The sequence below is a fragment of the Rutidosis leptorrhynchoides genome, chromosome 2 (genome assembly GCF_046630445.1).
Source record: "Rutidosis leptorrhynchoides isolate AG116_Rl617_1_P2 chromosome 2, CSIRO_AGI_Rlap_v1, whole genome shotgun sequence".
Classification (NCBI taxonomy): domain Eukaryota; kingdom Viridiplantae; phylum Streptophyta; class Magnoliopsida; order Asterales; family Asteraceae; genus Rutidosis; species Rutidosis leptorrhynchoides.
The window spans coordinates 440,735,373-440,761,140 of record NC_092334.1 but is presented as its reverse complement, the minus strand read 5'-3'; the positions used below and the strand labels follow the sequence as shown (position 1 = coordinate 440,761,140).

The following is a 25,768-nucleotide window of genomic DNA, read 5'->3' as shown; positions in this document are numbered from 1 at the left end:
ATATATATATATACATATATATATATATATATATATATATATATATATATATATATATATATACATATATATATACATATATATATATATATAACAGAAAAGACGTACCTTGGAGTGGTGTGTGGAGCTAAGGACGTAGATCACGACATACCAATAGAATGCAACACTACACTAACAATAAACATATATGACCTCATACAAACATGCAAAAACACACCTAAGCATACATATTTACATACATAAATACATAAATCCTTACCTAAACATACATAAAACACGCATACATGGAAACAAACCTATGTACATACATACACACGTACACCGTACACGCATCCATACATACAAACATCCCTACTTACGCATACATACGTACATAAACATACAAAAACGCACATACATAAATCCATAATCCATAAACATATATAATAATAAGTAAGCAAACACACCATTATTTATAACTCCTTGATTATGCTTTTTAATGGGTGTGTAAAATAAGATTCCAACCATATCTGGACAAAAATGGAACCAATCTATGAAAGAAAAAAGGAAAGCATGGGTTATTAATATTAATAAAACAACTCACCTAAACTTGCAGTTATTCTCTTTCATTTATATTACACTATTAATATTAATTAAATTAAATTAAATTAAATTAAATATAAATTATTATAAATGTAAACAAAACTATGATGCTATGTACGAGTGATTAATAAGGATCTAATTAAGCAGTCTCTAATCAAACTATATAATGCTATTGCTCATGGATAGTTCACTTAGAATATATTTTCATTTGCAATTCCTTTCAAATTTGTTATGAGATTGAGATTCTTTCATTTTCTTTCTTAACTCGTTTTAAAAAGGAGAGAGGCATGATCCGAACATACGTAGAAAAACTTCAAAAAAAAATTATAGTCCGTCGATTTTAACCACTCGACCACTCTTCCCTTCCCGAGCCGAGGCCCCGTTTTAATAATTATATATACGCCCTATAATATACTTTGATACATGAAAAAATCTTAGCTGGTTTGTACTTGCATAATTACTTTAATGGAGCTTGTTTTTTTACTGTCAAAATGAGCAAAAAGTTTGGGTGACTCATTGCTCATCAAATTTGGAAGAGTTTTCTTTTCTAGACTCTAACGTCGGCTAACTAGCATAAAAAAAATGATGAGATATGATATATAAACTTAATTAATTAATCATGTTATAAGATAACATGTTATAAGCTTAACAATATCAAATTTATATATTTGTACACTAAAGCAATAAAGATATTTTTAAGTTAATAATTTTTCTAACAACAGTTTCAGTAATGTTCATAACATGCTTAAAAGATTAAAACTTTTACTAAATCACTTTTAATTTAAAAGTGTTGTACATTTTACTAATCACTGTTATAAAATAAATATATATAACCGATATGTCCAAAACATAATGTTAAATAGAAAAAAATTTAAATTAAACAAAAATTAAAAACTATAAAAAGTTCATTACAACTTAATAACTCATCTAATTTACACAACTCGTAACATTGAGTTGTAGCTCAACTGGTAGTGGCTTGCCTCTGTTAGCGAGAGGTCAGGAGTTTGATTCCACTAGGCTGCGGTTAATCGATATCAAAAGTCCTATCCGATAACGCATTCATGGCTTGGATCCCCCATTCACACTTGGTTAAATGGGTAGCGTCAGCCAACTTTGTCATCGCAAATACGGTACTGTATGGCTGCCTCTTCTCAGCTTGATGTTTCAAGTTCCGTGGTGTTAATGGCCTCCTCGCCCATGAAATTGTATATATCTATTCGGTGCTTTATAATATATTGTATAGATTATAGGGCTTTTGTAACTCTCCGTTATATTAATAAAATTATGCTTGCTTTTCAAAAAAAAAAAAAAAAAAAACTAGGCTGCACCATTGTACTCAATGTTAACCCTGACCTAAAGTATCCACTCATGTTGTCTTTTGGCTAGTGTGGGGGTAACGAGGAAGGGAGTTTTACCGGTCAATAACTAAGTGATGTTCAAAAAAATTTACACCTTGAGTAGTAACTAACAAAATACGCAACTTACTCTCTAAACAAACGCATTTATTTTTCAAGACAACGATTTTCTTGGACCGAGTTATAAAAAATAAGTAACTCTTAATATTTGATGTATTCATATAATTTACAAAATATATAAACATGTCACGTATAATAACTGAAAAAAATATTCTCCTATACTGTATTCTACGATTTACGAGTAACTCTTAATATTTGATGTATTCATATAATTTACAAAATATATAAACATGTTGATGTAGAATTAAGTGTCAATCATGATAGCCCAAGTCAAGTAATATGCCCAAGTCAAGCAACAAGATTAGATGATTATCTGATGATTTTTGGGCCACAAAGCATTCGGGCGGGAGTGGGATAAAATGCCACGCATGGGATGGTAGGAAGGGAAAGTCAAACATTTAGTTTGTTATGATTTGTTTTTATCTCTTATTGCTTTTATGTTTATCTTAATATTTAAAATGTAACTTGCTCCTTAATTCTTGCTTCTTAAATCACGAGCACTATATATGTAATGTGCTTAGATGGATATTGGAGTTAGCTGATGATTATTAATTTTGTTAGTTTATTATTCAACCGAGAAGGTTGTGTTTTGTTTAAACCGAGAAGGTTTAATCGCTATCCTATCTTAATTGTTTAGTCACGATCCGTTTTTTCATTATGTGGTATCAGATTTCAGGCATGGCTAAACAAGTTGAGATTCAGAAACTGAATCTCAAGATTCAAGAGTTGGAAGACATGAAAAATCTCTTGCGTAATATAGAGATAAAGCTTGACAATCTTGAATTTTCAAGAGCAGCTCAATCGTATGATTTTGTTGATTCGGTTGATCGAGTTTTTAACATGGAGTACGTTCCCGAACCTTGTGCGGTTGAGGACACCGTACCTATTTATGATTCTGATGGTGACGAAGAGACACAAGAGGACATGGTGAATATCACTTTGGCACCTTTTGTATTGCCAATCACCCGATCTACTGAAGACAAGATAAGTGATGGTCCTTTTTGTGCGCTAGAAAAAATTATCGACAACACATACAAGGTTGAACTTTCGGGTCATTACAATGTATTAGCCACTTATAATGTTGTTGATTTGAAACCATATATCGGGGATGGTGGCGATGATGTAGACTCGAGGACGAGTCTTATCGAAGAAGGGGAGGATGATGCAGAATTAAGTGTGAATCGTGATAGCCCAAGTCAAGTAATAAGCCCAAGTCAAGCAACAAGACTAGATGATTATCTGATGATTTTTGGGCCACAAAGCATTCGGGCTGGAGTGGGATAAAATGACACGCATGGGATGGCAGGAAGGGAAAGTCAAACATTTAGTTTGTTATGATTTGTTTTTATCGCTTATTGCTTTTATGTTTATCTTAATATTTAAAATGTAACTTGCTCCTTAATTCTTGCTTCTTAATTCACGAGCACTATATATGTAATGTGCTTAGATGGATATTGGAGTTAGTTGATGATTATTAATTTTGTTTACGTAAGTAAAACTTTAAACCGTGAAGGTTTATTATTCAACCGAGAAGGTTGTGTTTTGTTTAAACCGATAAGGTTTAATCGCTATCCTATCTTTATTGTTTAGTCACGATCCGTTTTTTCATTACATGTCTTGTATAATAACTAAAAAAAATATTCTCCTATACTGTATTCTACGATTAACGAGTGAATTGATTATAGTTCATTACCAAATAATACACAACAACAACAACAACAACAAAACCCAATACTACATAAGTGGTGTATGGAAGAGGTGAGATGTAGACAATCCTTCCCTGTCCGAGAATAAAGACAAGTCATTACCAAGTCATTACCAAATAATAATAAATATAAATATAAATATAAATATTCAACATAAACATTACTACTCCGTATTACAGTATTATTATAAGAATTTTTATAAAAAAAGGAATTTTTCTAATAAAAGCCCGAGGCTGTCATTATCAAAATCTTTTTTTATTATAATTATATTATTTATATTTATATTTACTATTATTATTTATTTATTATTTACATTTATATTATTTTTATTTATGCTAAAGTTAATATACTCCGTGCTCCGGATTTTATTTTATTTCTGATTATGAAAAGAAAACTTTTTATTTTTCTTACAACTCACCCCGCGTTTTTCATAACTTCCAATTTCAAGGAAATCATAAATGCCCATTTCTCTAATCTTATTAAATCTTTTTAATATTTTCCGGTGATCGTCACCACCACCAACCATCGTAAACCACCATGGGCAACTGCACAACATGTCTAAAACCCGACGAACCAAAATCCAATCGTTACGACCCAAAATCCAACCGTTACGAACCACCACCAACTCCACAAGGCAAAAACAAAAACACCCACCAAAAAAGAAGACCAAATCCATACGCCGAATCCCCAGTTCCGATCCGGGTCTTAAACGATTTCGGTCAACTCGCTACTCACCGGACCCGGTTATCCGATAAGTATATACTCGGACGAGAACTGGGTCGGGGCGAATTCGGTGTAACTTATCTTTGTATGGACAGGGAAACAAAACAAGCGTTTGCGTGTAAATCAATATCTAAAAAGAAATTAAGAACTGCAGTTGATGTTGAAGATGTTAGACGTGAAGTTGCGATTATGTCAACGTTACCTGAACATCCAAATATTGTGAAACTTCGTGCAACTTATGAAGATCATGAAGCTGTTCATTTAGTAATGGAGTTATGTGAAGGTGGTGAGCTGTTTGATAGGATTGTTGCTAGAGGTCATTATAGTGAACGTGCAGCTGCCGGAATTGCAAAAACGGTGGCTGAAGTTGTTAAAATGTGTCATGAAAATGGTGTGATTCATAGGGATTTGAAACCTGAGAATTTTTTGTTTGCTAATAAAAAAGAGAATTCTGCTTTGAAAGCTATTGATTTTGGGCTTTCTGTGTTCTTCAAGCCAGGTGGGTGATCTAAAAATTTGATTTTTTTTAGTTAATTATGTGTTAATTTTTATGGGTTAGTGGCAAAATAGGGTTAATTGAGGGGTAAGAAGGTAAAGATGCAAACTTTTTGAATTGGGTATTGGAATTTTGAGATTTATGTTTAAGATCTTGATTTATGGTTAATTGTTTGATTCAATTTCATTTTATTGAATTTTCTAATAAGGTTTCTTTGGATCTGATCTGATTAAGAAATTTGATTTGATTATTAGGGTTTGGATGAGTTGGATTAGGTGGTAATTGGAATGAATGATTGGATTATGGTTTTAGGTCGTTGTCATATACGGAGTATCATATAAAATATAGTCAAAGGAGGAAGATATAGTATGGGGCCAAAACTAAGCAATCTATAAGCTGCTATTTTTTGACCAAATAGTCATGGCCTCATGGGTGTAGTAGTTATATATATATATATATATATATATATATATATATATATCACAATCTTACTCATAGACTTATGAGACTTGGTTGATTTTTTTGTTATATTGAATTATCCACACTTTACTCTTGATTAATCCACAAAAAAAAATAGCCATTAACAACTTGTACAAAATATGCATTAAAAACTTGTACAGTACAAGTTTTTAAGGTACTGAATAATGGATTTAACAAAATGAATGGTGGATTTATCACGGTCCATTTTCTTTTATCTGAAATGGAACAAGTAAAAAATTAGCCCAAAAGGGACGGCTCAAATGGATCAAATGGTTTGAAAATCATCCCAAATTGTATTTCTGAATACATAGAATCTCATTATTGCTTTGATTAGATATTTACTATAATTCATAGGAGTATTGTTGTTGTAGTATTATTGTTTTTCTTATCGTATTGAATTCTGTAATTAAGCATTATTACTATTACTAATATTAGCATTATTATTACCATTACTATTACTAACTAATCTTATAAACAGAAAACTATTTTGGGCTAATCTGACACGAACCAGTTAGACCCATACAAAAATGACCCTAAACGAACACATTTTGAGCCGTTACCCAACCCACATATCTGCACATTTCTCACATGTAGTTCTTGAACATATATCCACCTTAAATTTACGTCCTTTATTCATTCAGGACAAAGATTTTCAGAAATTGTGGGTAGCCCTTACTACATGGCACCTGAGGTTTTGAAGCGAAATTACGGACCAGAGGTTGATATATGGAGTGCAGGAGTTATTCTTTATATATTACTATGTGGTGTTCCACCTTTTTGGGCAGGTATTACTACAAACGCCAAAAATTTGTTGATCGACTTTTGTATTCTGATCCTAATCTCTTAATCACTTGTTTGATCTTAGAAACCGAACAAGGCGTTGCGTTGTCAATTCTGCGAGGCGTTATTGATTTCAAAAGGGAACCGTGGCCTCAAATTTCAGAAAATGCTAAAAGTCTCGTTAGACAGATGTTAGAACCTGATCCCAAAAAACGATTAACTTCCCAACAAGTTCTTGGTAAGTTAAGATTAGTCATTCGACTTTCGCAAACTGTAATCGCTATTTTACACTAGTTTTCAGATCATAATATATGTCGAATACTTAAATATATACTATTAGATGTAGTACTACACTTGCATATGGATAGTGCTTGTTATAACAAGCAGTAATTTAGAAGTCCCTATTCGATACATACAAAATGTGACCCTTAAAAAGGTTCAATTTTCGGTACATATAAACTAATCTTTTTAATCCCATGTTCTGTAAACTAGCTTATTACAATTAATTTTTTTTGTCTCAACAATATTCCGTGACGGTATATAAATAAATGAAAATTGTATAGTCATTTCAAAATTTTGGAATTCTGAGCCCTTTAAATTTTAGGACACTGTTCGATTGCATACTTTGCACATGCCCCAGAACGAGATATGTAGTTGTTCGGTATTTCTTCAGGAATTATGAAATAATGTTGATATTGAAGTTGAGGTATCGTATCAGCCGTTTAACTGTTAACTTTAAAATAAAATAAATTAATCTCCTTGTAGAACATCCATGGATACTAAATGAGAAGAAAGCTTCAAATGTCCCATTGGGAGATATTGTAAGGACGAGACTCAAGCAGTTTTCGGTCATGAATAGATTCAAAAAGAAAGCGTTGAGAGTAAGCGCACATCATCATTTCTGGCTTTCATTTTTTTCTGATTATCTGAAAAATCATATTCAATTTGGTTGTTTTGTCGGACAATATAGGTGATTGCAGAACACTTGTCCATTGAAGAAGTAGAAGTTATTAGAGATATGTTTACATTAATGGACTCCGATGGTGATGGGAAAGTTACATTTGACGAACTCAAGACCGGGTTGAAAAAAGTTGGTTCACAATTGGCTGATCCTGAAATCAAGTTGCTCATGGATGTGGTAATTCATCATATTCATTCATATACATTTATATGACAATAATTTGAATATCAAGATATGGTTACTAATATATTTATTTATTAATCTTTAATTGATAAGGCTGATGTTGATGGAAATGGAGTACTTGAGTATGGGGAGTTTGTAGCAGTGACAATTCACCTGCAAAAAATGGAAAACGATGAACATTTACGCAGAGCGTTTATGTTCTTCGATAAAGATGGCAGTGGTTTTATTGAACTTGATGAGTTAGAACAAGTGTTGTATGAATCTGGTCAAGCAGACATTGATGTACTCAATGAAATCATGAAAGAAGTTGATACAGACAAGGTAAATAGTTTAAATCACACTAAAGGTGGCTCAATGGGTGGGTCACACAAGTTGGGTAACAGGTCAAAATGGGTAATTCTTGGTACAACTCATATGGGTTGGGTTGGGTGGGATCAAGAATTTCCTTAAATATCTGAATAAAATGATTTAGGAGCTTTAATGAATTATGAATACTTTATGGACAATATGTGACCCGAATCCATCAGTCTATAATATACCTGGAAAATGGGTCAGGTTGGATCGGTTTGGGATGGGTGAAATCGGTTTTAGGTTGAAATGGGTCATGGGTCAAACATGTCAGATTTTCAAACGGGTCCAAATGGGTCAGGTTGGGTAACGGGTCGAAAGGGGTAATGGGTCAAATGGGTCGATATTGCAAGCTGTAAATGTCGTTATGGCCCGACCTTAACTTATATTAAAGAGTTCATGACTTCTAACAGTTGGTCAACGTTTTTTTCAGGATGGTCAAATAAGTTTCGACGAATTTGTTGCGATGATGAAAACGGGAACAGATTGGAGAAAAGCATCAAGACAATACTCGAGAGAAAGATTCCAAAGCTTGAGTGTTAACTTAATGAAAGATGGATCGTTACGGCTTGATGACGGGTTGACTGGTCAAAGTGTTATAGTTTGAGGTAATGACGTGGACAATATTTTTTCATTTTCTTCTTCTTCATCGGATTGAAAGGGATTTGCATAGCGGGTTGTGAGGAGTCCATTGCAGAGGACTGCGGATTTGGTTTTTTATTCTAAGATGTATATATGTATTCTTTAAAAAAATATGTTTGTTGTATATTTGTAATCGTTTTGAGTTTTTGTGTTGTTTCATGTCTAATCATGCGGATCCCGCATGTTTTTTTAACGTACTTTTTGTTTTCTTGATCTTTCTTTAAACGGTAACATGAACTCATAGAAAATTGTTTGTTGTGCATACCCATGTTTTATAGTTCTCAATTTGAAAATACAAGTTGCATTAAAACATAAGCATAGTTGCTGCTTCTAGTATAAGTGTTTATGTTTGGGACCCTGATCTTTAACATCAACATTTAAGGGTGTTCATAACGTTTAATTCTTAAGATTCCAAAACCGTTTGATTTTAGTTATTTTGGCTTCATTTCTTTGTTCGGCTTGTTTTCGACTTTTTGTTTGATTCGGTTACGACAAACTTGGGCCGTCTCCAACAAACATCACCTTTTCATTTCATATCCATAGACCATAGTTACTTGAGAGTTTGTGTTCAAATAGCGCTGAAAAGTACGATAATCACAAAGTCAAAACTCAAAACCCATAAAGCCTAATTATCAGTTTCTACTAGATATAGTCTTGATATTATTACAAGGGGTCTGGTTAAAAACCTTATCCGTTTATCAGTTTGAGCGTTTAAGTCAGATTATTAGATTGGTTCGATTTATAGTGTGCTCAGCCCTAATCAACATTACCTAACGGTAGAAATTGAGTTATTGTAGAGTTTGACTATATGGTAATTTCACATGTTACTTACCTAACAAAGACTCATAAAAACAAAAATTTAGCAGTATTTTTGAATAATCAAGAGATTTGCGTAAAATTAATGGGCCTTTTGTTCTGAGTAAAATCAGACTAATGTTACTTTCAAGTTAGGGGGCATATATGGGCTGACCAATTTTTTTTGGGTCATTTGTACAGCTCGACTTTTCAGACCACTTTAAATCAAGATACCAAACCCTACTTGAATCTCATCTCATTTCCTACTTCTACACTCAGCCGCACACCTTAAGCACATTCAAAATCTCTTCTCCAAATATATTTACAAAATATTTTGCAAAATCCAAATGTTGTCAAACTTACCTTTGTCGTCACTAATTCAAGGACAAGGTTCGTTATCAGCTTATTTTTACATTTTCTTCTGTAGTTTTGAATCTGAATTTAGTAAGTTTCTTTCTAAGATTGAAGTTTAGTAGTATGTCGTTGTTATCAGTTCATTCCTAGCTTCGGGTCTAAATTCAGTAATTTTCTTTTGTTTATTAGAATTGAACCAAGTAAACCTATAAAGAACAGAAAAAATGATAAAATTCGAAGAATCAAAGCATCTGAGAATACCATTTCAAAAGGGAGGATATGGTTGTGTTTATAAAGGTGAACTCTTTCTTTATGGTAAACCGACCTCTGTTGCTGTTAAGAGGTTATCCAAGATCTACAGTTTTGGTAATGGAATTAGGGAGTTTATAACAGAGTTTCAATTGTTATCTCGTTATAAACATCCGAAACTTGTTTATCTTTTGCGTTCTAGAAGGAACGTAATGAGAAGATCCTTGTTTATGAATAACAAGACCATGGTTGTGTTGCAAGTATCTAGATATTATCTAGATGGTTTAATTGAAAGCACATAGATCAATACACGTATTGATTCGAGACGTGGCTTAGATTATCTTCACAACCACGGGCTATAATACTAAAATAAGCTTTTGATATTTAAATGCAAGTATTCTATGGGATATAAAAGAGCTTAAGCTTATTTTGGATTAGATATATGAAATTATGTAGCAAATTTGGAGCAAATATGGAGGTCTTGAAGCAACCTGAAGGCGTGCATGGCTGAACGTGAGGATCATTGCACAATCTTCAACTTCATTATTTAGCATACAATTGACTAAAGCAAAAGTTGTAAGTGAATATCTGAATTAATAATTGTATCCAAATGAAATGTCAATTTCAAAGTAAGTTAGATGAACGAGATAGTGCACTTCAAATATTATTTGAAATGTTGTGTGAGAGGTTGTACTTCATAAATGTTGATCATGAAAGCTTTGACAAGTATCTAATACTCGGTAATTGTTAAAGTCACATGTCAAATAACATGGAAGCATAATGCTAGATCACAACTCGAAAGCAAAGATTTTGGACCTGGACTTTACGAAATATCATATATACTAAAACACAACCAAAATTTCGTCGTTTTAGTTGTTTCGGATTGTCGTTTTGAGTTTGCGTTCACACTAATCGTTCCCTCAACTTTGGCTCAATTTACACAACAGCCTCTCAAGTTTACATTTTTTCAGGGGTTGAAAGTGTAAATATATAATTTTATTAAAATAAAAGAAACTAATTATCTTGTAACTGAAGATGATACTCAACAACTGGTCTCTAATTCTTGTGGCACAAATGGTTATTGTGATGTAGCCATATATATATATAATATTATAATGTTCGTGAAAGAGAGATGTTTACTCATTGTTTGAAACTTGAAAGACCCTCACTAGGATGTTATGCTATTGTAACTTTAGAAAGCAGTGATCTTGCTAGTGAATAAATTTTTTTGTAGTTTCTTTCTCTATATATGCAAATGTAATATAATCGACTCAGGTTTATACCTTGCAAGTTTTCAATGCATATGTAGTGATGATGTATAAGGAAAAGTCTAAATTGAAGACTAAATTGTATATAATGATTTTAGCCTTCAAGTTTTTGTTTTTGATGCATATGTAGTGATGATGTACAGGGAAAGTTTAAATTAATGACTTACTTTGGATGATGTATATTAAAGTTTTTGAATACTTTACTTTTAGTTTTTTATTTACATTGGGTATGTAATATGTTGATGCAAATTTAACTTAATGAGAGCTAAGTTGGTAGCTTTGGCATCAACCATTACTGTACCTAATTACATTTTAATCTCTAGCAAGAAGAAGTAGGGAGATTAGTTGTTTGTGTCAGTGTCACATGTTTTATAGTTTTTATCATTGTTGCAATGATTGTTGGGGTCGTGTTTAATGGTCTGTGTGGTTTTATCAAATATACCGTATGATCTTGTCATTCAGATTATTTAGAGTCTAAATTAAATTGTATCTCAATTGCATTTTTTGAGAGTTTATTGATAAGAGGGTTATCTTTCAAGTGGTTCAAAACTACGCAATGAATGTGTGGAAGAAATATTATATAGAAAGGATAATTATGAATTTAAAAGGTTTCTTCTTTTTCAAGTTTTCAACTCGGAAAGGTTTAATGAATGTTCCGGAGCAGGGACTATGGTTGGTTATAATAATTCGAATCATTCTAAACAAGTGGACTCATACAGTATCCTTAACAAAAGAGGATTTAACTAAAGTGCCTAGTTGGGTAAAATTTCATGATGTTCCTCTTGTAGGGTACACTAAAGATGGACTCAGCTTAATAGCTTCTAAGATAGTTCCAAAAATGTTGGTATCTTAGACGAGCACTATGTGTGTTGAAGCATGAGGTCGCCCGAATATTTCAAGAGCCCTAATCTAGGTAACTGCGAAAACCGAATCAAAGTAAGAAGTTAAAGTAGAAATTCCCTCTATTGATGGTGATAGTGTGGGATGTAAAACTGAGGTGGTTTGGGTGGAATATGAGTGGAAACCACCTAGATGTTCGTATCGTACGGTGTATGGCTACATGGATTCGCAATGCCCCAAGGCTATTCGTGTGGAATCTTTTAAGGAATTTGTGCAATGCTCCAATGAGAAGGCTCGTAATCGTTCTAATGAAGATGAGTTTATTAAGGTTAAACAAGGGGATATTGGGAAGGCTGCTAATTGTGTTTCTCAAACTGGTATACATCTTGGTAGATGTAAGCAAAAATATGTTTATCTTTCGAAGCAAAAAGTTGATAATGGGAATGAGCACTTGAAGGTAATAATACTATGTAAAGGACGAAATGGGAACATGATACTGCCTCTACTTCGCACTTGGTTTGCACAATTGATGTTTTTGCTTCGTTACATGATAGTACATATGATAATACGATTAAGGATGCAAATGTTTATAAACTTGTGGATGAAGAAATTGATGTGGACGAGCAAGGGATGGAACTACACAATTCATGGGCTGAAATCCGGTTGGTTGTAGAAGGATCTTGTTTGTTTGTTTGTTTGTTTATGTCTTGGTTTAGGTGTGTAGTCGGTTGTTCTTGGTTTTACTAGTTCTTTTTTTAGTTTGTGAGTTCTAGCTTCGTTTGTGGTTGATTGTGATGCCCCAAGGCACTCTTGTAGTCGTCGTTATTATTTGTACTTTTTTATTTCATATAATAATAATATAATATAATAATAATAATAAAATAATAATAATAATAATAATAATAATAATAATAATAATAATAATAATAATAATAATAATAATAATAATAATAATAATAATAATAATAATGTTTATCTGTTAAAATAATTTAATAAATTTATAGTATCTAATAAATCTCTTTAATGATGATGTCATAAATAAGAATTATCTAAGCTTAAAAAAATTCAAAAATAAAGAGAAATTCTAAAACTCTCATGATGATATCATTAAAATAATTAGTTGTAATTAATAAAAATATTAACATGTTAATATGTACAACCTTATAATAAAACATTTCAATGACCATATGTAAAATATTTAAAGCATTATGCACAACCTTATGATAAAACACCTCTATGACCATATGTAAAATATTTGAAGCATTATGTACAATCTTATGATAAAACACCTCATGACCATATGTATAAATTTTAAAAATAATTGTACAATCTTTTACAAAACAACTCATCAATATATGTACAAACTTTGAAGCATATTGTACAACCTTCATATAATAATTATATTTTAATTTTTAAAAAAATATCAAGAGGCATTTGTTATTACTAATAATTATTATTGAAAATATAAATACTCAATTTTTAAAGCAAACTTTATTATCTATTATTTTAAATATAATTATAATAATTATTTTATATTATTATTATTTAAATATGGGTTCTCTTTACGGGATTAATTACGTTACATATGTATGAGAAGTACATGTCTCAATAAAAGGTTGTAATGTCGGCTTTTATGACAAGAAAAATAATAATTGTAATGAAAATTGGAAGAGAGTGGTGGGAGAATATATGTTGTTCATTTATTTTGATAATATTAATTACATCAGTATGTTTGTAAAAACAACGAGAAGTTTTTTTAGACGAAATTCGTGATTTCACGGGTTATTAACCTAAATGACTTTAATATTTATTTAAATTCATTTAATACCTAATACATATTACTAAACTGTTTCGTTTGAACAAACCCGCAATTTCAAGGATCAGTTAGTTAAATTATATATAACTAGTTGATAGCCCTCGCTACACGTCGGGTTGTTTGTTATACATTACAAACGTTAGTGTTCATAATCATGTATCAATCCTATATTTTTCACTGTATCTTCATGGTCTAATACCATCATCATTATGTAGCTCCTCCACCTTTACCAATATATATATATATATATATATATATATATATATATATATATATATATATATATATATATATATATATATACACACACAACACATAACTTAGAAACCATGAATCTGCAAATAACTACAACTACTAACTAATAACAACTTTATTTTATTATTTGAGTCATCGAAACCCTTGTGGTAAAATGCACTTTAAAAAGAGAAAGACTTACCTATGCTATTTGCGTTTATCTTAACTCATGTTAAGCACGTAAATAAACACTATTAACTATATATATATATATATATATATATATATATATATATATATATATATATATATATATATATACACACACACACACACACACACACAACTTAGAAACCATGAATCTGCAAATAACTACAACTACTTAACTAATAACAACTTTATTTTATTATTTGAGTCATCGAAACCCTTGTGGTAAAATGCATTTTAAAAAGAGAAAGACTTACCTATGCTATTTGCATTTATCTTAACTCATGTTAAGCACGTAAATAAACACTATTAACCGCCAACTTATTTGAAAGAAAACAAATTATGATTAAAAAACTTTATATAATTTCTTTATAAGAAAGAAATTTAGGCGATGGTGAGCATTTAAAAATATATGAGACAGCCTTTGGCCTGCCTAACTGATTTGCCATACTTTTTTAGTTATACCCGTATACACCTTATTGACCCATTACCAGAAAGCGAATCACCTTCACTAATTAAAATACTAATACATATTAAGTTCCACAATCACATTTATGTAGATTTGTACACATACAGATAACACCTAACATAAAGCAATTGATTTGGAAAAAAAAAACCTATCTACTATAGATCACATACATACCTTGACTGTAACATCCTGAGATCGGGCCTAGGTGGAAATGACCAAATTACCCTTGTATGGTGTTAATTAGTGATTTTAATAATTAGATGTTTATACTTATTTGTATATTTGGTTAAGACCAGTTTGTGACAAGGGTCACAGAACAGGTTTGTTTATTTAATTTGGACTCTGTTAGGGCAGTCAAATTAAGTACGAAAGTTACTAGATAACTGGTAAATACCCGTGTGTGATGGGGAATGGTGTTTGGCTTAAATATATAAGCTTGTACAACTCATTTTCTCATTTCTTCTTGAATATTCTAAACACCCCGTACTCTTTCTATCTCATCTCTAGAAACTCTAATCTAATCCAAGTGATAAATTGAATCAAGAGGCTTTAGTGACTGATATCTAGCATCCTTGTGATCATCTAATCAGGTTTGTTTGCTTAAATTCGTACTTTAATTCATAGAAATTGGGTTTTGGGTCTAAATGGGTTTTTTTTTGAGTTTTATGCTTGAATCTTGCTAATTGATGTTAGTTAAGCTTGTTAGATGCTCAATATATGTTGTTTGTATGTTATATGAGCTTTGTGGACTGTCAATCGATCAACAACATGCTTGAAATGAGATTAATCTAAGAATTTGTACAAAAGTGTGTTCTTGAGGTTTTTATTGAAATCTTGCATAAATCTTGCTAAGAAATGTTTGTTAATGTTGTTTGATGCTTGATAATCGATGTATATATGTTAGATAAGTTTCGTGGTCTTTAAATTGACCAAAAACGGCTCAAAATCTTCGTTTTGGTGTAAAAATTTGTCCAAACAGCGTCCTGGTGCTGATGAACAGCACCCTTGCGATTGCAAGGTGCAACCGTACGGTTGCAGGTGCATCCGTGCGGTTGCGTCTGGTCAGCTTTTTTCTGAAACTTGTTTTGGTCGTAACTTTTGAACCGTAACTCCGTTTTTGATGAATCAAATATCGTTGGAATCGTAATGAAGAGTACTTTACAATGGTAAACTTTTGTGAAGCTAGATCAAACTTTATTTTGATCAGAAAAAGGGGTTTTAGCGTATATGTCTGTTTTGCACGCACTTATATGACGTTAGTGAATGGAATTAGGTTGTAGACTTATCCAATGATGATTATAAGATGTTATGACTTGGTTTAATGTTGTGATGGAGTATATGTGTGTATATATATATATATATATATATATATATATATATATATATATATATATATATATATATGTGTGTGTGTGTGTGTGTGTGTGTGTGTATACACATTGGAATTGTGATATTGTTAGTATTTGGAATATGATTTACTAACTTGTGAGTATTGTTTTCAGGAGATACAGACGAGGAGAAGACTAGGTGATATTAGACTACCGAGTGATGCCGGTATCGGTGAGTGGGACTAACTGGAGAACATAGTATAGAGTAGCATGTTATATTATGATTGTCATGCTTGTTAGCTATACTTACTGATACAGTTAGTTAGTACGTTGTGATAACTGCATGTTGGTTGATGCTTGTCTGCTGGAGCCCAGTGCGTCCCTATTGTGTGGTTGCCTCGGTAGGAGAGATCAACCTGCAGGTTGGGTTCCTCATGTGGTGGCCTAGACGATCGTGGTGTATATATATATGAATAACGCATCCGTCGCGTGTGGATTATATATATACAATACGGTGGTGGAGGAACTTCTGGTAAGTCCCAGTCCGATCAGCTGGTGGTTAATGGTTTGGTCGAGCCACCAGAGTCTCTGTAGACGGCACTTGGGTGACTTTTGTGTGTTAGACTTTGTGACATGATTAGTATGACGGTTCCTGTATACTATTACCTGTAGTTAGTTGCACTCACTTAGCTTCGTGCTAATCCCTCACATCTTCCCTGAAGGTTATGGATTTATTGTATGATAGTTCTCAGGGTGAAGATGGGATGCTGGAAGATATGTTTGACAAAGCCAGAAACTCTGATGTCGTGTCCTTTATATTAAAAGTTGCTTTAATGTTTAATATAACACTTGGACTTTTAAATATTAACGTGGATATTATATTCAAGTGAATTTTATATTATATATATATATATATATATATATATATATATATATATATATATATATATATATATATATATATATATATATATATGTGTGTGTGTGTGTGTGTGTGTGTGTGTGTGATAAACAGGTCTTCCGCTGTATTCATTATATAAAAAAAATCCAGGGTGTTAAAAGTTGGTATCAGAGCGTAGTTTTGGTAGCATGCGCACGAAAGTGACATGTTCCCAAACCTTGTGTCGAGTCAAACATATCTTGGGGGTGGGTTAAGTGAATGAAGTAGGTATTGACAAGTTAGTTGGCAGAAACTAACAGATTATCTACTAAGCTTTTGTGTGTGAGATGTTGTGATAAGACATGTATGAAGATCATTCCACCCTACTGGTGCCCCGTTGACCCTCGGTGCTGACAGAACTTCAGTGGACGTGTTTGATGCCGATTTGGACGAAGGACTTGACAAGTATTAGTTGATGTGGCTCCAAGGATAAGGATTCAGTTGCATAAGTTGATAAGGGTCAAGGGTGCAAGTGCGATCGAGGTGTTGATAGATACAGAAGATGTCTTCTTATTCATAAAGGTACATTTTTGTTACATTACTGTAATTATTATTATTGTACATGTAGGTTGTATTCCTTTGTTTGTCAAATTTTATGTTTGTTGTAATGATAACATGTGACGATTAGTGTTTCTAGTTGCGATTGATTGCTTTTTCCTGTAACATAGAAATAGATGACAATTGACGAATCCAGTTACTGAAAGGACCCGTTCATATACATTATAAACGATTCACAATAGTTGATTACATCGCGAGGTATTTGACCTCTATATGATAGATTTTACAAACATTGCATTCATTTTTAAAAGACAAACTTTCTTTACATCGAAAATTGACAGGCATGCATACCATTTCATAATATCCACTATCCAACGATAAATTGACTTAATAATAATCTTTGATGAACTCAATGACTTGAATACAACGTTCTTCGAAATATGCCATGAATGACTTCAAGTAATATCCTTAAAATGAATAAATGCACAGCGGAAGATTTCTTTCATACATGAGAATAAACATGCTTTAAAGTGTCAACCAAAAGGTTGGTGAGTTCATTAGTTTATCATAATCATTCATTTCCATCATTTTAATAGACTACAAGAATTTCATTTCCATTTCTCATAAATATACGTCCCATGCATAGAGACAAAAATCATTCATATGGATTGAACACCTGGTAACAGACATTAACAAGATGCATATAAGAATATCCCCATCATTCCGGGACATCCATCGGACATGATATAAAAACTCGAAGTACTAAAGCATCCGCAACAACGGATGGGGTTTGTTAGGCCCAATAGATCTATCTTTAGGATTCGCGTCAATTAGTAGATCGGATTACTAATTCTTAGGCTACCAAGCAAAAGGGGCATATTCGGCTTCGATCATTCAACCATATAATGTAGTTTCGATTACTTGTGTCTATTTCGTAAAACATTTATAAAAATTTCGCATGTATTCTCAACCCAAAAATGTAAAGGGTAAAAAGGCAAATGAAACTCACCATACTGTATTTCGTAGTAAAAATACATATAACATCATTGAACAAGTGCAAGGTTGGCCTCGGATTCACGAACCTAAATTATATATATATATATATATATATATATATATATATATATATATATATATATATATATGTGTTGGTCAATATTTGTCTAACAAATTAGGTTAAGTCATAGTGTATCACAATCCTAATGCTCGAGACTAATATGCAAAAGTCAACAAAAGTCAACAAAAGTCAATTTGACTCAAATTGATTTCCAAAATTTATACATGATTATTATATAGATTAAATATCATCATTTTATATTTTTAAATATTTTTAAAAGATTTGTTAGAGTAAATAATATAATTCATTTATTAATAAATAAAACTTTATATAAAAATATACTTTTATATATCTTAAGTAATAAAATTTAAAAAGTTCATTTAATATCATAAAAATATTATGATAGGTTTTATTAAGGTAATTATATTATTTGTATTACATATTTATTTGTTAAAATAACATTGATAATAATAATAAGTAAAAGTTGTATTATTTTATAATAATAATTATTATTATTCTATTAATAACAATATCAATATTTGTATTTACAAAAAATGATATTATGATAAAATGATAATTCTAATTATTATAACCTTAATATTTACGATACTTTTTAATATTAACTTTAAAATAATAATTTTTATTTAAAATGGTAATAATAATAATATTTTATAATAACAATGACATTTCTATGATAATTTTTGTTAAAATGATAGTTTTAATACTAACGATACTTTTAATAATAATAGTAATGATAAAAATAATAAAAGCGATAATTTTATCTAAATCAATATCTTACAATATTTTAATTTCATCATGATACTCATACACATTATTCTAAATCGATTCATTTAATAGCTTTTAATCGTCTTTTATATCGCGTTCATGTTAATGATAATAATAGTAATTATAATAATTAGGTGTTACTATTATTAGTTTCAAGTTTTTTTTTTTTTTTTTTGAAAAGCAATATATTGAATTAACCACACCAGACACAGAAAGCCAACATGCTGACTTCCTCAAGATATAGACCCCTGGACACAAGTTATACATCTCTACATCTAGTTGCACAGAATGCAACTTACATATATATTTCTACGTCTAGATACAAGAAAGGAAACACGAAAATGACACGAAAAATACAGACAGTATCATGATATATTGAAGTAGTGCCTTGGGTTTGAAATCCACGTTAGCCAGTCGGAGTACTTTCCTTTTGATCTTGTAGATAGCCATTCAAAGGATTTAGTTTGTATCTCATTTAGCGCCATCGGACCGGTCCATTTTTTATTGTTGAAAACCAAGTTGTTCCGATTCTTCCAAATAAGATACGCACTTATCCATTTGATAGCTTACCACAATTTTCCGCCAAGTTTCGTTGATGAAATTGGGCAGTTTTCACCCAAGACATCTGAGATATTCGAAGGTACAAAGGGTCCCACATTCCACCATTTATAGATACGACACCAAATATCCTCAGCAAATTTACACGAGATGAGTGCGTGATTGTCCGATTCCAAATCACAATCACAAAGAGGGCACCTTAACGAATGCAAGTCGATGCCTCTTTTGTCAAGTTCTAGTTTAACGGGAAATCTCCCTTTTAAAGTTCTCCAAACGAATATCTCTATCTTTTTTGGTACCAAAGAATTGCGAAGCGTAAGTTGTTGAGAAGAAAACTGACCGAGGATTTGTTCGTCTAGGATATTAGAAAGCTGCTTCACAGTAAATAACCCATTTGAAGCAAAAGCCCACCGCCAAGTATCCGGATTGTTGCAGTTACCCTCGAACGAGCTAAGAAGATTGATCAGACTGTCTAGCTCCGCAGCGGTTCTTCCTGTAGGGATACGCGACCAATTCCAACTCGAAATATTCTGTCCATTACTTTTGTAGTATCTATCTTTGACACTTGCATTCTGAGTCATCTCTAACCTAAAAAGACGAGGAAATAAATTGCACAACTTGTCACTCCCGATCCAATGCTCTAGCCAAAACAGAGTAGAACCACCATCGCCTATTGTCTTTGTAAACGAACGTGAGAAAGCAACCTGTAACTCATCCATAGCAACACCAGTAGCAATTATATTTCCCCAAATACCCTATGTCGAAGAGTGATTAACATCACCCTCAACAAGTAAGCCCCCATGAGCCCCGTGAATACTACGGATAACTTTTACCCAAAAAGAATCGGTTTCAGTTTTGAACCTCCACCACCATTTCCCCAGTAAAGCAAGGTTTTTTGATTTCAAAGACCCAATATTTAAACCCCCCCCCCCCCCCCGTTCCCAAAAGTGTTTATAACATTTTCCCATTTGACCCACGAAATTTTGAGACCCGCCCCCGAACCTCCCCCCCCCCCCCCAAAAGAAAACTCTCCTTACACTCTCAAGAAGTTTTAGAACACTCGGCGGTGCGCGAAAGAGCGAAAAGTAGTACAACGGTAGACTAGTAAGGACCGATTTTAATAGAACTAATCTTCCTCCAAAAGACATCGAACGCATTTTCCAACTCGAAAGTCGCGAATTGAAATTATCAATCACGAGTTGCCAATCCTTTACTTTGTTCATTTTTGCACCAATTGGCAATCCGAGGTATATGAATGGTAGTTTACCTACTTGACACCCAATGTATCTAGCCAACCGACTAGCAACCGAAAGATCCACCCCTACACCATATAAGCAACTTTTATGAAAGTTAACTTTTAAACCCGAAGAGAGCTCGAAGCACTTGAGAATGTTTCTTAAGTTAATTGCATTCATTCTACTCCATTCCCCAAAGAAAATCGTGTCGTCCGCATATTGCAAGTGCGAAACAAGAACTTTATCCCCCCCGACTTGAATCCATTTAAAAAGTCCTTTATCAATTTCCGCTTTTGTAAGGATGTTTAGTCCTTTTGCCGCAATGATGAAAAGAAACAGAGATAAAGGATCTCCTTGTCGTACCCCCTTCCAAGTGAGAATTCATTAGTAGGCGAACCGTTTATAAGAATGGAGATAGATGCCGATTTGAGACACGAATTTATCCATTTGATCCACTTATTACCAAACCCCATATTCTTAATAACCTCAAAAAGGAATTGCCAATTAAGGCTATCAAAGGCTTTTTCAAAATCAACTTTAAAAACGAGCCCATTTTCACGTTTTGATCTTAAATAATCTACCGTTTCATTGGCAATAAGAGCTCCATCTAAAATAAAATGACCCTTTAGAAACGTACTTTGCTCCGAGCTCACAAGATAAGGTAGTATTTTCCTAAGGCGATTTGAAAGAATTTTAGCAACGATCTTGTAATAACTCCCGATTAAGCTTATTGGACGAAAATCCCCAAGTCCCTCCGGATTCGACCTTTTTGGAATAAGTGTGACAAACGATGCATTGCAACCTCTAGATATTTCCCCCTTATCCCAGAACCAATGAATTGCATCAACTAACTCGATTTTTATGATGTCCCAAAACTTTTTGAAGAACTTCATATTAAAACCGTCGGGCCCTGGCGCCTTTGTACTTCCGCAATCTAAAATTGTTTCATGAATTTCATCTTCTGAAATTGGCCTTTCCAATGCCTCGGCTTCCTCCGCTGAAACAGAAGGGTAACTGAAGTCTTCCATCGAAGGTCGCATCATGTCAGGTTCACTAAATATTTTTTGAAAGTGATCCAGAGCCTCTCTTTTTATGTCATCCGGACTTTCGTTCCAACTTCCATTTATGTTAAGACCGCGAATATTACATTTGTTGTATCTGTCCCGGATGAGCGAGTGGAAAAATTTCGTGTTCTCGTCTCCCTCTAGCGTCCACCGAATTCTAGCTTTCTGTTTCATCATATTCACTTTGATCTTGTCTTTATCCATCCACAATTTTCTCTCGTTTTTCCATATTTCCATCTCATTATCAGTCAAATTCGATGTTTCTGCTTTGAGTTCAAATGACATAGCTGCTGTTTTGTGAGCTTCAATTTCCTTATCAATTTCCCCGAATTTATCTTGACTCCATGAACGCAATTTCGACTTGACCATTTTCAGTTTTTTCATGAACTTAGAATCCGGTCTGTTACCATCATAATCAGAGCATAACCACCCTTCTTTTATTATCTCCTCAATACCCTCTTCTTCAAACTACACATCAAAGACTTTGAAAGGTTTCGGTCCGAAGTTCTTTTCATCATCTTTGAATAATATGGGACAGTGGTCCGACTTTGTTCGGTCAAGTGCAACCGACGATAGATGTTCCCACAAAAGATAACACTTTTCAGAGATGAGAAATCGATCTAATTTACTAAATTTGGTGCTGTCGTCACTAACACTGTAGTGACCCGAACTTTTCCATGTTTATATATATTAATTGAGATTGATATTTACATGACTAAATGTTTCCAACGTGTTAAGCAATCAAACTTGTTAAGACTTGATTAAATAAAATAAGTTTCATATAGACAATTGATCACCCAAGTTGACCGGCGATTCACGAACGTTACAAAATTGTAAAAACTACATGTTGTGGTATATATAGACATATATATATGGTTGACATGAGATTATGATGAGTAAGTATCTCACTAAGTATATTAACAATGTGTGATATACATAAGAAATGAGATTACTAAGTTAAGAAACTCGAAATGATATATATAACGATTATCGTTATGATAACGTCTACTAAATACATATGTATCCTATTAAGATATTGATACACTATATATAACATGATAAAATGATATTTAAATATATCATTAAGTGTGTTAACAATGAACTACATATGTAAAAACAAGACTACTAACTCAAGAATTACGAAACGAGCCTTATATGTAACGATTATCGTTGTAACGATATTTTAATGTATATATCATATTAAGAGATATTCATACATCATAATATCATGATAACATAATAATTTAACATCTCATTTGATATAATAAACATTGGGTTAACAACATTAATTGAGATCGTTAACTTAAAGGTTTCAAAACAACACTTACATGTAACGACTAACGAAGACTTAACGACTCCATTAGAATGTATATACATGTTGTGTTTTGATATGTATTCTTACACTTTTGAAAGACTTCAAGACACATATAAAAGTACTTCTACTTAACAAAAATGCTTACAATTACATCATCGTTCAGTTTCATCAACAATTCTACTCGTATGCACCCGTATTCGTACTCGTACAATATACAGCTTTTAGATGTATGTACTATTGGTATATACACTCTAATGATCAGCTCTTAGCAGCCCATGTGAGTCACCTAACACATGTGGGAACCATTATTTGACAACTAGCATGAAATATCTCATAAAATTACAAAAATATTAGTAATCATTCATGACTTATTTACATGAAAACAAAATTACATATCCTTTATATCTAATCCATATACCAACGACCAAAAACACCTACAAACACTTTCATTCTTCAATTTTCTTCATCTAATTGATCTCTCTCAAGTTCCATCTTCATGTTCTAAGTGTTCTTCTTAAATTCCATAAGTATAGTTTCATAAAAATCAAGAATACTTCCAAGTTTGCAAATCTACTTCCAAGCTTTCTAATCCATTCCAAGTAATCATCTAAGATCAAGGAACCTTTGTTATTTACAGTAGGTTATCTTTCTAATTCGAGGTAATATTCATATTCAAAATTTGATTCAATTTCTACAACTATAACAATCTTATTTCGAGTGAAAATCTTACTTGAACTGTTTTCGTGTCATGATTCTGCTTCAAGAACTTTCAAGCCATCCAAAGATCCTTTGAAGCTAGATCCATTTTTCTCATTTCCAGTAGTTTTATCCAGAAAACTTGAGGTAGTAATGATGTTCATAACATCATTCGATTCATACATATAAAGCTATCTTATTCGAAGGTTTAAACTTGTAATCACTAGAACATAGTTTAGTTAATTCTAAACTTGTTCGCAAAAAAAGGTTAATCCTTCTAACTTGACTTTTAAAATCAACTAAACACATGTTCTATATCTATATGATATGCTAACTTAATGATTTAAAACATGGAAACACGATGAACACCATAAAATCGGATATACGCCGTCGTAGTGAAACCGGGGGCTGTTTTGGTTTGGATAATTAAAAACTATGATAAACTTTGATTTAAAAGTTGTTCTTCTGGGAAAATGATTTTTCATATGAACATGAAACTATATCCAAAAATCTTTGTTAAACTCAATGTGAAAGTATGTTTTTCAAAATGGTCATCAAGATGTCGTTCTTTCGACGGAAATGACTACCTCTTTAGTAATTGACATGTAACTTAAATTTTTGACTATAAACCTATATTTTTATGTTTGGATTCTTAAATTAGAGTTCAATATGAAACCATAGCAATTTGATTCACTCAAAACGGATTTAAAATGAAGAAGTTATGGGTAAAACAAGATTGGATATTTTTGATCTTTTTAGCTACGGGAAATGTTTAACAAATCTATACGAATCATATCCTAGCTAACTTATATTGTATTATACATGTATTCTAATATATTATGTAATCTTAGGATACCATAGACACGTATGCAAATGTTTTGACATATCATATCGACCCATGTATATATATTATTTGAAACAACCATAGACACTCTATATGCAGTAATGTTGGAGTTAGCTATACAGGGTTGAGGTTGATTCCAAATATATATATATACTTTGAGTTGTGATTTAGCCTGAGACGTATATACACTGGGTCGTGGATTGATTCAAGATAATATATATCGATTTATTTCTGTACATCTAACTGTGGACAACTAGTTGTAGGTTACTAACGAGGACAGCTGACTTAATACACTCAAATCTTTAAAACATAATAAAAATGGTTGTAATTATATTTTGATCATACTTTGATATATATGTACATATTTGTATAGGTTCGTGAATCGATCCGTGGCCAAGTCTTATTTCTGAGGAAGGAAATATCTGTGAAAGTGAGTTATAGTCCCACTTTTAAAATCTAATATTTTTGGGATGAGAATACATGCAAGTTTTATAAATGATTTACAAAATAGACACAAGTACGTGAAACTACATTCTATGGTTGAATTATTGAAATCGAATATGCCCATTTTTATTAAGTCTGGTAATCTAAGAATTAGGGAACAGACACCCTAATTGACGCGAATCCTAAAGATAGATCTATTGGGCCTAACAAACCCCATCCAAAGTACCGGATGCTTTAGTACTTCGAAATTTATATCATATCCGAAGGGTTTCCCAGAATGATGGGGATATTCTTATATATGCATCTTGTTAATGTCGGTTACCAGGTGTTCACCATATGAATGATTTTTATCTCTATGTATGGGATGTGTATTGAAATATGAAATCTTGTGGTCT

The 25,768-nt window shown here is 32.3% G+C and overlaps 2 protein-coding genes across 2 annotated transcripts; one reads left to right on the top strand and one right to left on the bottom strand.

The window, feature by feature from the left end:
* Positions 1–4,147: 4,147 nt before the first annotated feature.
* Positions 4,148–8,587, top strand: LOC139894493 (calcium-dependent protein kinase 10-like). The gene is made up of 7 exons (XM_071877820.1): positions 4,148–4,985; positions 6,104–6,247; positions 6,328–6,480; positions 7,008–7,123; positions 7,213–7,380; positions 7,480–7,707; positions 8,168–8,587. The coding sequence occupies exons 1-7, from the start codon at positions 4,301–4,303 to the stop codon at positions 8,339–8,341; spliced, it is 1,668 nt and encodes a 555-aa protein (XP_071733921.1). The 5' UTR covers positions 4,148–4,300; the 3' UTR covers positions 8,342–8,587.
* An 11,196-nt stretch (positions 8,588–19,783) lies between these two features.
* Positions 19,784–22,443, bottom strand: LOC139889245 (uncharacterized). Its single transcript, XM_071872208.1, has 3 exons — positions 21,348–22,443; positions 20,813–21,096; positions 19,784–20,530 (listed from the first exon to the last, which is right to left on the bottom strand). The coding sequence occupies exons 1-3, from the start codon at positions 22,441–22,443 to the stop codon at positions 19,784–19,786; spliced, it is 2,127 nt and encodes a 708-aa protein (XP_071728309.1).
* Positions 22,444–25,768: the final 3,325 nt, after the last annotated feature.